This window comes from Schistocerca serialis, chromosome 11 (assembly GCF_023864345.2).
Source record: "Schistocerca serialis cubense isolate TAMUIC-IGC-003099 chromosome 11, iqSchSeri2.2, whole genome shotgun sequence".
Classification (NCBI taxonomy): Eukaryota; Metazoa; Arthropoda; class Insecta; order Orthoptera; family Acrididae; genus Schistocerca; species Schistocerca serialis.
Genome location: NC_064648.1, coordinates 36,833,345 through 36,846,130, shown reverse-complemented (window position 1 = coordinate 36,846,130; position 12,786 = coordinate 36,833,345). Strand labels below are relative to the sequence as shown.

General features: G+C 39.7%; 1 protein-coding gene across 6 annotated transcripts in view; it reads left to right on the top strand.

Moving 5' to 3' along the window:
- LOC126426773 (zinc finger protein 723-like) overlaps positions 1-12,786 on the top strand; it is a 203,167-nt gene that overhangs the window by 129,804 nt on the left and 60,577 nt on the right. For 5 of the 6 annotated variants that reach the window (XM_050088762.1, XM_050088760.1, XM_050088759.1 and 2 more), the window contains 2 exons: positions 8,598-8,675; positions 12,323-12,391. In XM_050088762.1, coding sequence (XP_049944719.1) covers positions 8,598-8,675; positions 12,323-12,391 — 147 coding nt within the window. The remainder of the gene's footprint in view (positions 1-8,597; positions 8,676-12,322; positions 12,392-12,786) is intronic. The other variant, XM_050088763.1, reaches the window with a different exon arrangement.

Here is a 12,786-nt window from a genome sequence, read left to right as displayed (position 1 = left end):
GCGAGCAGATTGATGCCGTATTCCTGGACTTCAGGAAGGCATTTGATACGGTTCCGCACTTACGTTTAGTGAAAAAAATACGAGCTTACGGAATATCGGACCAGGTTTGTGATTGGATTCAGGATTTCCTAGAAGAAAGAACACAACATGTCATTCTTAACGGTTCAAAATCTGCAGATGTAGAGGTAATTTCAATATACATAAATGACTTAGTTGACAACATCGGTAGCTCCGTGAGGCTATTTGCAGATGACACGGTTGTCTACAAGAAAGTAGCAACATCAGAAGACTCGTACGTACTCCAGGAGGACCTGCAGAGGATTAATGCATGGTGCGACAGCTGGCAGCTTTCCTTAAACGTAGATAAATGTAATATAATGCGCATACATAGGGGCAGAAATCCATTCCAGTACGATTATGCCATAGGTGGTAAATCATTGGAAGCGGTAACGACCGTAAAATACTTAGGAGTTACTATCCGGAGCGATCTGAAGTGGAATGATCACATAAAACAAACAGTGGGAAAAGCAGGCGCCAGGTTGAGATTCATAGGAAGAATTCTAAGAAAATGTGACTCATCGACGAAAGAAGTAGCTTACAAAACGCTTGTTCGTCCGATTCTTGAGTATTGCTCATCAGTATGGGACCCTTACCAGGTTGGATTAATAGAAGAGATAGACATGATCCAGCGAAAAGCAGCGCGATTCGTCATGGGGACATTTAGTCAGCGCGAGAGCGTTACGGAGATGCTGAACAAGCTCCAGTGGCGGACACTTCAAGAAAGGCGTTACGCAATACGGAGAGGTTTATTATCGAAATTACGAGAGAGCACATTCGGGAAGAGATGGGCAACATATTACTACCGCCCACATATATCTCGCGTAATGATCACAACGAAAAGATCCGAGAAATTAGAGCAAATACGGAGACTTACAAGCAGTCGTTCTTCCCACGCACAATTCGTGAATGGAACAGGGAAGGGGGGATCAGATAGTGGTACAATAAGTACCCTCCACCACACACCGTAAGGTGGCTCGCGGAGTATAGATGTAGATGTAGATGTAAGTCGAGGAAAGAGGCCTCTCAGAATGCGTGCCGTTGCAGCGAGATTGAGCGCCTCCTCGCTACACACTTGCAGTGCGTGAGTTACTTAATGAACACTGGATAGGTCACGGTTCATCAGCAACACCAGCTCCCTCGAAACGAACACCAAGGAGGTCTGACATACCACACCTGACAACTCGTTACGGGAATTCGTTAAGGCACACGTATCTGCACCAGTGAAGAACTGCATGATGCTGTTGAGAATGCATTTTTCACTATAACACCGGACGTGCTCAAAAATATGTCGAGAACAACGTGAAGGCGTGAGGAAATGTGTTTATAGGACAATGGTGAACATGTTGATATTGGACACTCAATACGTAAGTAAGTACTTGCGTTAAAACAGATCAAATCAATTAGCATTCGATACAGAGGGGGTATGAGGACTTCTTGGTCACCCTGCAGTTTGTTAGAGGGCAGGGAATGTGATCACGGGTAAACAGTTTTTATTTATTCTGCTTTTACATAGAAAATCCTTAACGTGGCAGTGAGACACCTGCCGTGTGATTAAAGCTACTGTGAATGTAACCAATGAGAATGATCGGATCTTTTGTATATTTTTAATTTTAATCAATATAATGAATTCATATTCGTACTTGTTTACTTTCAAGGAAATTTATTGTGATGTTACTTTTTAATAAAAATATTCGCTCCAGTCCCACCCAATGGAAACATCTTTGATCGTGTTTCTCATGTCCCCATTTGGACATTTGTGTGCTTCATTAATTTTCTACCGGTCGTATTTTGTTCTGTCCAACGTTGGTGCTGCGAATCTGACAGGCACCTGCGACATCTGTGTTCTGCTGTCATTGCACTCTACTCGGAGCACTCCGTCACTCATTCAGCTCACGTCAACAACAAAACTTCACTCGCAAAATGGCACCCGGTGCACTCTCCGCATCTAATGCAGAAGCCTAGAGGACGGAGCTTCCTTTGGCTTTTTGCGGAAGACCGACAACCGGCCGCTCGGGAGCTAGTGTGGCCGAATGTGAATTGGACACGACTGTACGGTGATCTCTTGTGTTCGCCCTCTGCTTCTGCGAAAGAGAATTCTCATTCGCTGATGCTCATTCGCTCGAGTTCTTTCCGACGTGAACCTGGCTAAACGAGTTCCGAGGCAGAACTCTCAGTGTGCCTGTTACAGTGACTGGGCATGATTGGTAATCGTTTCCTCAAAATTAGTGGAATTTTAACAGGATAAAGAAAAGCATTGTAATAAAAACTGAATACTTTTCTCACTGCCACCCAAAAATGAGGTGAATTGTTGAAAACTTGCTTTTTAGTCGATCACGCTTATCCTGTGACGTATTTAATACCATTGACCGTGGAACATATTATTTGCTTAATGCAGGGTGACACGTGGGAGGGAGACAGTTTTTAAATAAAGAATAATTCATCAATTCTTAAAAATTAATGTGTGTTTATTGACATTAAATCAAATGCCATTTAATGTAGGCCAGAAGTCACACGCTGGTAAGTCTGGAGGTTTGGGAGGCCAAGAGACATTGCCAAAAGTGAGATAACTGTCCAGGAAATGCACACCAAAGAAGTGCAATGTGCGATGTAGCATCATACTGCTGAAACCAAACATCTTTTAAAGGGATTCTTTATCTTCTCACCAGGAGAGATCACCAGTGGTGGGATCGACTTTTTGAAACCATCTATACTATGATGTAGGTTAAGATCTCAGGTATCACACACCCTGCAGCCACTCATCCAGATGGGCCCTCATTTGTGGGTGATCGACGAAAAAAATTCAGAATTTTACTCGATGCTCAAGTAGTACACAGGGTGAGTCATTAACAGTTTCCACCTAGAATAACTCCAAAAGTATGATAGTACCTTAAAAGTTAGTGGGACAGAAGTTGAATGGGACAATGGGGGCCATAAAATGACTTTGGTTTTTTGGTGCTAGGTGGGGTCGCATCAGAGATGTGAAGGTCAACTTTGTTCCCTCTCTGTCTCTGTCTCTCTCTCTCTCTCTCTCTCTCTCTCTCTCTCTCTCTCTCTCTCTATGGGATGCTATAGTTTGGTACTTATTTTCTGACAGCAGCTATCGAGACGAATCCAATGATGTGTAACAGTAAGGTCTTTGAAGGTCAGCGAAGGTCACAAAGGTTGCATGAATGTCCCATTACAGAAGGTGTGCAAAGTGATGTGACCATAGGTATCAATGCAGTGCTGCAATCTTCTTATCAGGGATTGAGTGGCATTCCTTATCACTTCGGCAGTTATTGAAGCACATGCTCTTACAATTCTCTCTCGTATACAGGATGGTCCATTGATCGTGACCGAGCCAAATATCTCACGAAATAAGCCTCAAACGAAAAAACTGCAAAGAACGAAACTTGTCTAGTTTGAAGGGGGAAACCAGATGGCGCTTCCATAGGTCAAACGGATATCAACTGCGTTTTGTAAAATATGAACCCCCATTTTTATTACATATTCGTGTAGTACGTAAAGAAATATGAATGTTTTAGTTGGACCACTTTTATCTCTTTGTGATAAATGGTGCTGTAATAGTCACAAACATATGGCTCACAATTTTCGACGAACAGTTGGTAACAGGTAGGTTTTTTAAATTAAAATACAGGACGTAGGGGCGTTTGAACATTTTATTTCGGTTGTTCCAATGTGATACATGTACCTTCGTGAACTTATCATATCTGAGAACGCATGCTGTTACAGCATCATTACCTGTAAATACCACATTAATGCAATAAATGCTCAAAATGATGTCCGTCAACCTCAATGCATTTGGTAATACATGTAACGACATTCCTCTCAACAGCGAGTAGTTCGACTTCTGTAATGTTCGCACATACATTGACAATGCGCTGACGCATGTTGTCAGGCATTGTCGGTGGATCACGATAGCAAATAGCCTTCAACTTTCCCCACAGAAAGAAGTCAGGGGACGCCAGATCCGGTGAACGTGCGGGCCACGGTATGGTGCTTCAACGACCAATCCACCTGTCATGAAATATGCTATTCAATACCACTTCAACCACACGTGAGCTATGTGTCGGACATCCATCGTGTTGGAAGTACATCGCCATTCTGTCATGCAGTGAAACATCTTGTAGTAACATCGGTAGAACATTACGTAGGAAATCAGCATACATGGCGCTATTTGGATAGCCATCAATAAAATGGGGGCCAATTATCCTTCCTCCCATAATGCCGCACCGTACATTAACCCACCAAGATCGCTGATGTTCCACTTGTCGCAGCTATCATGCATTTTCCATTGCCCAGTAGTGCATATTATGCCGGTTTACGTTACCACTGTTGGTGAATGACGCTTCATTGCTAAATGGAATGCGTGCAAAAAAACTGTCATAGTCCTGTAAATTCTCTTGTGCCCAGTGGCAGAACTGTACACGACGTTCAAAGCCGTTGCCATGCAATTCCTGGTGCATAGAAATATGGTACGGGTGCTGCAATCAATGTTGATGTAGTATTCTGAACACCGATGTTTTTGAGATTCCCGATTCTCGCGCAGTTTGTCTGCTATCGATGTGCGGATTAGCCGCGACAACAGCTAAAACACCTACTCGGGCTCCATCATTTGTTGCAGGTCGTGGTTGACGTTTCACATGTGGCTGAACACTTCCTGTTTCCATAAATAACGTAACTATCCGGCGAAAGGTCCTGACACTTGGATGATGTCTTCCAGGATACCGAGCAGCATACATAGCACACGCCCGTTGGGCATTTCGATCACAATAGCAATATATCAACACGATATGGACCTTTTCCGCAATTGGTAAATGGTCCATTTTAACACGGGTAATGTATCACGAAGCAAATACCGTCCGCACTGGCAGAATGTTAAGTGATACCATGTACTTACACGTTTGTGACTATTACAGCACCATCTATCACAAAGCGAAAAAAGTGGTCCAACTAAAACATTCATATTTATTTATATACTACACGAATATGTAATAAAAAATGGGGGTTCCTATTTTAAAAAATGCAGTTGATATCCGTTTGACCTATGGCAGCGCCATCTGGCGGGCCAACCATAGCACCATCTGGTTTCACCCTTCAAGCTAGACGAGTTTCGTTCTTTGTAGTTTTTTCGTTTGATGCTTATTTCGTGATATATTTGGCCCGGTCACTATCAATTGACCACCCTGCATAGTGAAAATAGTAAATATTTGCCGAATACAGCATATCCATCTAATGTGCCAAGGATATGTAAACACCATTCGACGGTTTTGCAATACAGTACTAATAGGAATGGTAAGACTAATATTGTCGAGTTAAGCAAATGTGAATGATGTATTCCTTCAAGAACAAGTGGATTTGTTTCTCATTTACGGAGAATTTGCCAACGAAATTCAGTGTGAGCTAGGCACTTATATGCCGAAAGATATCTTCAACATACTCACCCTACACCTCATACATGTGTATGATAAATTGAAAACAACTGAATCTTTAACGCATCAGAAACATATCCGGCATAGGAAAGTTACTAACGAGAAAGTGTAAATTGGTACTCTTGGTATTGTGGCTTGAGATCCTTGTGTTACTTCGTGTCAAAGACATTATAACAAAGACATTCCAATTAAACTTGAAGATATGCGAAAGAGAATTTTCAGAGCATATGCTTTGATAAATGCCAAAGTGATAAGGAATACCAGTCAATCCATGATAAGAAGATTGCAGCACTGCATTGATACCAGTGGTCATCACTTCGAACACCTTCTGTAAATGGACGTTCATTAGCCGCTATCAGAAAATAAGTGCCAAACTATAGCATCCCATTAAAAAAAAGGGGGGGGGGGGGCGGCTTGACCTTCATATCACTGAAGCAACCCCATCTTGCAACAAAAAAACCAGTGTCATATTATGGCCCCTGTTGCCCCATGCAACTTTTGTCCCACCAACTTTTCAGCTCCTATCATACTTCTGGAGTTATTCTTGGTGACAATAGTTAGTGACTCACCCTGTATAATAGACTAGTTGTGTGGTGTAATGGATAGGATAAGCCCTTGACGTGCAGAAGGTTGTAGGTTCAAATCCCAGCAGATGCTTTCCATTTTATATTTTTAAATCTTTTCATTTTCTGTTTTTAAATAATTATTGAAATGACTTTGATCATTATTTTTCTACAGTTAATTGGTTTAAATGTAATTCTTTATTTTTATTCCTATGTCACATCTTTTTAGTCATTGTATGAATGTTGACATTTGTCTCGTTTTTCTCTTTATATGATTCTTTTTCCACTTGGAATTTTTGTGAATGTGAATCTTATTATGTTTATCTATCATAATATTTAAATATTTGAGAGTGCCAATCCATCGGTTAAAAAACAAAAGACGATATAATCTGTTCATATTCACTGTGCAGTGGTATCAAAAATATTTCTCATTACAAGATGCCAGATGTGCTTTCTTTTGGTGATTCTCATACAGACATTTAAAACATAGCCTAAATTCCCATTGCTCTATAGGTGGAACAAAACAGATGATGATTTAAACGAAAGAAGGGATTACAAGTAAAATTAAATGAGGAATAGAAATAATAGATGCAATAGCATCGACAAAAAAATAGGAAGTCAAAACACAATAAACTAGAGCGAAACTAATTCATAAATTAATTGAAATCACATAAACAAAGACTTCAAGCAAAAAAAAAAATATAGGAAAAAAATGAGAGCATATGAAGATGTTGATATGATAACTAAAATGATGTGACAAAAGGAATAGAAATAAAAAATTACATTTAAACCAATTAATTGAATAAAAGTAAAGTGAGGGTCACTTCGTCCAAAAAAAAAAAAGCACACGTGAGTAGGTCAAAGATCGAGGTGGTGTTGGTTGTGTTTTTTGACTACAAAGGTATTATCTATCACAGATTTGTGCCACGTGGTCAGATGGTAAACGAGGAAGTCTAACAGGGAATCCTAGTGCGCACGATGGACGCTGTGTGCAGGAAGAGGCCTGAATTGTGGGAAAAACCAGAGTCGGATGTCGCATCGTGACAGTGTGCCGGCTTACGCGTCACTCTTCGTCTGCAGTTATCTAGCAAAACCCCACATTCCCATTGTGTCCACCCACCGTATTCTCAGGACCTAGCCCCAGCAGATTTTTCCCTGTTTCCCAAACTGAAAAACACATTGAAAGGATGTTGTTTTCAAACCGTAGAAGAAATACAGGACAATTGGCGACAAACCTGTGTGCTGTCCCCCAAAATGCATTCCAGGAGGCATTCCAAAACTGGAAGAAACAATGGGAATGGTGTATTATCAGTGGAGAGGACTATTTTGAAGGGAACAGTGCTTGAGATGTTGTACAACAAGCAATAAAACTGATACAGCAAAAGTTCTTTTTTTGAATGCTGAGCTGATGGGTTACATTTTAAGGTGGCATAGTCACAGGGGAAATGATCACAAAATTTTTATTGCCTTTTATGTATTTTTACCTTTTATGTACTTTTGAAATTTATCAGTGCTTTAATCCATAATCATTAAGATATCCAGTTTTAGGTGAAACTAGGTTTCTTCAAAAGGCTATTTTTTAAAAAAAAATTGTAAAAATATAAGTCGAGCGGTGTCTCTTATCTTACTGCTCGCATCATGCAGGACTGGATTTGTGAGCACGAGGGCAAATTGTCGTGCCTCACCTGGCTGCCACAATCGTCAGATCTCAATGTTTCTGAGTCTCTGTGCTCTGCTTCAGAGAGACGGATATTCGGTCGCTATCCTTCTCCGTCATCGTTTTCTGAACCTGCTACTATTTTGCAGGAGGAGTGGTATAAGATTGCTTCAAAAATCATGCCGGAGCTGTATTTATCCGTTCCGAGATGACTGGGAGCTGTTTTGAATGTCAACAGGTTTCCTACACTGTATTAGGCATGCTAATGTCTTGTGTTTTTGGTGTTTCCATATACCCCCGTGTATTTCTTATTTATGTATGTGTGTTGTTCATTACTTTTTATGTTATTTTGTTACTTGCTACAATCCATCAAGTCATCTCCAAGTCCTGATGTCATGACGAATGGTGTCCCTTCGTGAACTCCCAGACATTGTTTTGTTCCTCAGTTATTCCAGTGTCCTTCCCAGTGGTTTCTTTGATGTCTCCTATCCACGTCATCCTGTCTTTTCCTCTCTGTGACCTTCCATCCTTCTGAGCAGTACATTTTATTGTAGTGAGTCTTAGGCTCCTTCTCCAAACATATATTCCAAAAGAATCACTTTTCTTGCTATCCACTTTTTTTATTGTCGACTACTCATATCTGTACAAAGCTGTGGGAAAGATCAAAGTTTTATGTATTTTTATTTGCTCAGTGTTGACAGTTTCACTGCCTGTAGTTACTTGCTTAATTTAATTTTAGTGGATTTTTCAAATTGTTCCATTCTTGCTTCAACAGTATACGAGCCGCTTTTTGTTCTCATGAATCCTAAATGTCTTTATTCCTGTTCTTACAAAGTCAGTAATATAATTTTTGAATCTTCTGTAATGCGGCACCTCTTGTCACAGGAACCCGAGTGTATTATCGTGCAGGGAGAAGATCTGTGTCACGACGCCTTGCAAACTGGAGCGCTACGACCCAGACAGGTAGGAACAAACTTACGTTTACAGACAGTTTTCTTCTTTCCTCTTCATAGCCATTTATATCTAATTTTAAGACGAAGTTTTGTAGTACTGACAAAACCTGCCACTGGTCTTTAATCGCACTTGACTCTTGTTACGATGATAGACACTAGCTCGTGCTAAAGTGTGTACTGCTGCTACTAGTAGGTGCGAGCGTCACATGCGTGCAAATATTGGCTGTTCGACTTCAGAATGTGAAATGTAACAATATTTACACACATATTTATTTTACTCCTGTATAACTTCTAGGATTATTTTCAGCGACATCAAAGTCCATAGTTTCTGACTTCGTATAAACCCAGACACGGAAAGAAAGAAGCTCAATCAGTTATATTTTCCTCTCTAGTATGTTTATTTTACTGCTAGCTGTAAGATCTTACTAATATTTAAATAAAGTAAAGTAAAACTGACTTGTATACTTTGCATAGCCTAACATACAATTCATGGTAACAGTGTGGTCAAAGCCAGGATCACATTATATTTTTGCTGAAGCACAGTAATTGGGTGTGAAACTTTCCCACTTCAGCAAAGACATCGTCAAGTTGCTACGAATCGGAATCTCTAGCTGCAATGACAGTTCCGAACAGTACCTGCACTTGTCGTACAGTATACACGGTATATAAAAAAGAATCATCCTATTTGGCACTACTGTATTTCTGAAAATAATAAACATATACATTGAATTTTGTTTTTTGATGACCTCAAAAAAAAAAAAAAAAAATATTTTATATATATAGGTGTTAAATACGCTCCCCTTGAGATGCACGGCATGTTAGTGTGGTATTCAAATTGCTCCCACACATGCAGTGAGCATGTCAAGTAACGGCTTCCACAGCTGCTGTTATGCGATGTCTCATTTCACTTACTGTTGTTGGTAATGGAGGCACATAAAGAAAGTCTTTTATAAATCCTCACAAGAAATAATCACGTACCAGCAGGACTGGTGACATAGGAGTCCAGTAATGTAAGGCCGAATGGTTTGGTCCAGTGCAGCCGATCCGTCGTTCACTAATCCTTTGACTTTTAAATTCCCACACTTCCAGATGCCAGTGTGGAGATGGCCCATCCTGTTGGTAAATGAAGTCGTTCGAATCAGTCTCCAACTGCGGGAAAAGAAAGTTCTTAAGCATATTGAGATATGTGCTTCCTATAACACTGTTCTCGGAAAAGAAAAATGGACCGTACATCTTTTCCTGCGAAGCTGCTCAAAACACATTAAAATTTGGAGAGACCGTCCCGTGTTGTACAACTTCATATGGTTGTTACATACTTCAAATTCTCACATTATGACGGTTCACCATTCCATTTAAATCAAATGTTGCCTCGTCACTAACCACTAAGAGTGCAAAAAAACTGTCATTCGCCATTTTGCCAAGAATGAAATTACAGAACTCCACACATTGTTTGTCACCTTCACGAAGGGCTTGCATTGCAGTAGCTGCATTTTATGTGATTTCATGTGTAAACATCGAGCAACACCTGCCAGATGGACATTGAGAGCATGCTGAGATGTCGAAATGCATAGTGAATGGATTTCAGTTGACTCCTTGTGAAACTACGGTTGACGCATTCAACGTCTGTGTCAGACACTCAAGGACTTTGTTTTGTCTTTACACAAACAACCTGTTTCTTGGAATTGTTCATGCCATCATCTAATGCTCTGTATTACTGACACGCACTGTGCAAAATGTAGAACACAAAACTTTTGTTGTTGTTCTGACACCATTTTTACTAGAACTGAAGTGGGTGCACACTGCTGACCTAGTGGGAACCATGGAAAACTCGAGAGATCGTTCTTTCCAACAGTACATTGTTGATGCACATATCTCAACTAACATAATAGTTCGGTTTTTTAAAATCTGATGATTCTTTTTGATTCACCCTGTAGTACTAACTGAGCCTCGAACCGCAGCTGCTTGCAGTAGTCTGCATTTTGGCAGTATCCTTATAGATAGAAAGGAGGAACATTTATAGGAATATAATTACTATTATATCTTGCCTCTGTGGTTTTGTAAATGTTGGCTAAGTTCTTAGATGGACTTAACATTCATAAAACTTAGGAAATACAGTTTTGTAATAAATTATGCTCCTAAAGATTTTTTGAAATAAACTAAAACAATCCATCAAACAATGTAAAATCCTGGATGGAATATAACAATATTATGAAAAGGAAAGTTTCTACTCCTGCTGAGTCGTAAATAGGCACAATAAAAAGACTGTCACAAATAACCTTTCGCCCAGCAAGGTCTTCGTCTGTTACTAAAACAATCCATGTTAGATACTGGAACCTTTCTTTAAAGAATTGTTCCACCTGGAAATCAGTCTTGATTTTTTTCCCCTATCAGGAATAACTGAGTCTGCCAGATTCTTTAAAATGGCAGCTATTTATGCCAACAGCTCTTCAATAAAAAAAATTGGCAAGAAATAATTAAATTATTCAAAAAAAAAATAATAATAATGTGTACATATAATAATCTTCCACTTGCAGAATATTTAAGATAGGGATCATTTATTAACTGTCTTTCATAACAGATTTGGTTTTTTGTGTATAAAAGCATTTAAATGAAAGCTCAGTTCGTGAACTACATTTACGTTTAAAGACCATTCAAACACATTGCACAATACCCCAGTTCAAATTTATTCTTATCAGTATGAAAAAATACATATATGATAATTATTGGTTGGTTCTGATTGATTATAAGTCCCTGTGTTCACTCATCAGTATTTCACAAAATGACTACTAGCAGTACACAGCGCATTGCCTTATCAGAGCCAGCCCAGGGAAGGACGAGAAATCAAGGGAGTAAAATTAAGCTTCCTCCTCCACACACTTAAGTTTCAATGTCAAGTAAAATTGTGGCTTTTGCCGTACAAAGCTATATACTATAAATACATTATTTTTTTCCCCTTCTTCTTCTTGTTCTTCTTCCTCCTCCCCAGGCCCCCTCCCCACCCGACACCCCCACCACACTCGTAAATGTACTTGCACATTTGAAACATGCAAAGACAGTAATTCCATGTTGTGGGCACTCCTGGAAAGGATGATGTAACCTGCTGGCCGGTAGGCGTGCCTCACAGTTTGCAGAAAGCCAACAGCACAGGAAGGTATTTTTCTTGTGATGAAATACAGATCGTAGTACTGAGAAGTGACAAAAAGTGTTAGTATTTCTTCTTATCAGCTAAAGTACATACTACAACTTTGTAATAAAATCAGAATGAAGTAACAAAATTGGTGCTAGGATCCTTCCCCAAACTAACATTGAAAAAGAATTGATTTTCTTGCTATCTATTCTTTTCATTGCAGGTGAATCACATCGATATGACCCTGTGGAATCACCATAGTTTCAGACATTTTTATTGTGGTCAGTAGTGACAGTTTTGTTTCCTTTAGCGAGAGGTTTAATTTAATTGTAGCCACATTTACAAGCTATACCGTTCTTATTTCCTCATTGTGGAGCTGCTTTTTCTCGTCATCGATACTACAAAATATATATTTAATGATTTTCTTAGTGGTTTCTCCACCTAGCACCACAACAGTCATAATTACTGGTACTTTGGTGTAAATAATGTAATTTTTTAATCATTTCATAATGTAGCACCTTCTGTCACAGGAACCCGAGTGTATTATCGTGCAGAAAGAGGTCGATGACGTGGGACCCAGACTTCTGGAAACCACACAGGTAGGAAGGACTATTTATATCTCATTTTTAGGTACAATTTTGTTGTGCCAACAAGAAACCTATCTCTGATCATACTTAACTCTCGTGTGTAGCTTGTTTAGCTCCAGCCCTACATGGGCCAGCAAAATGAGAAGTCATTACTTTCCAGCAGTTAAATTATACGTGTTTCACGGAGATACTGAAATACCTGAAATGTCAAACCGTGGGAAAGCTAGGTCGATGTGTGTGTTCCCAATAAACTATACACGTGCCCCGTTGTATTTGTCGAGCTGCCAAGCTTCGCAGAATCTTGATTTGATGCCGATGTCAACTGAATCTGAACTCTGACAACTTGAAGGTGCAATTGGACTTTATTACAAGTTCACTGTGCATCAGACATTAATGTAGTATGCATC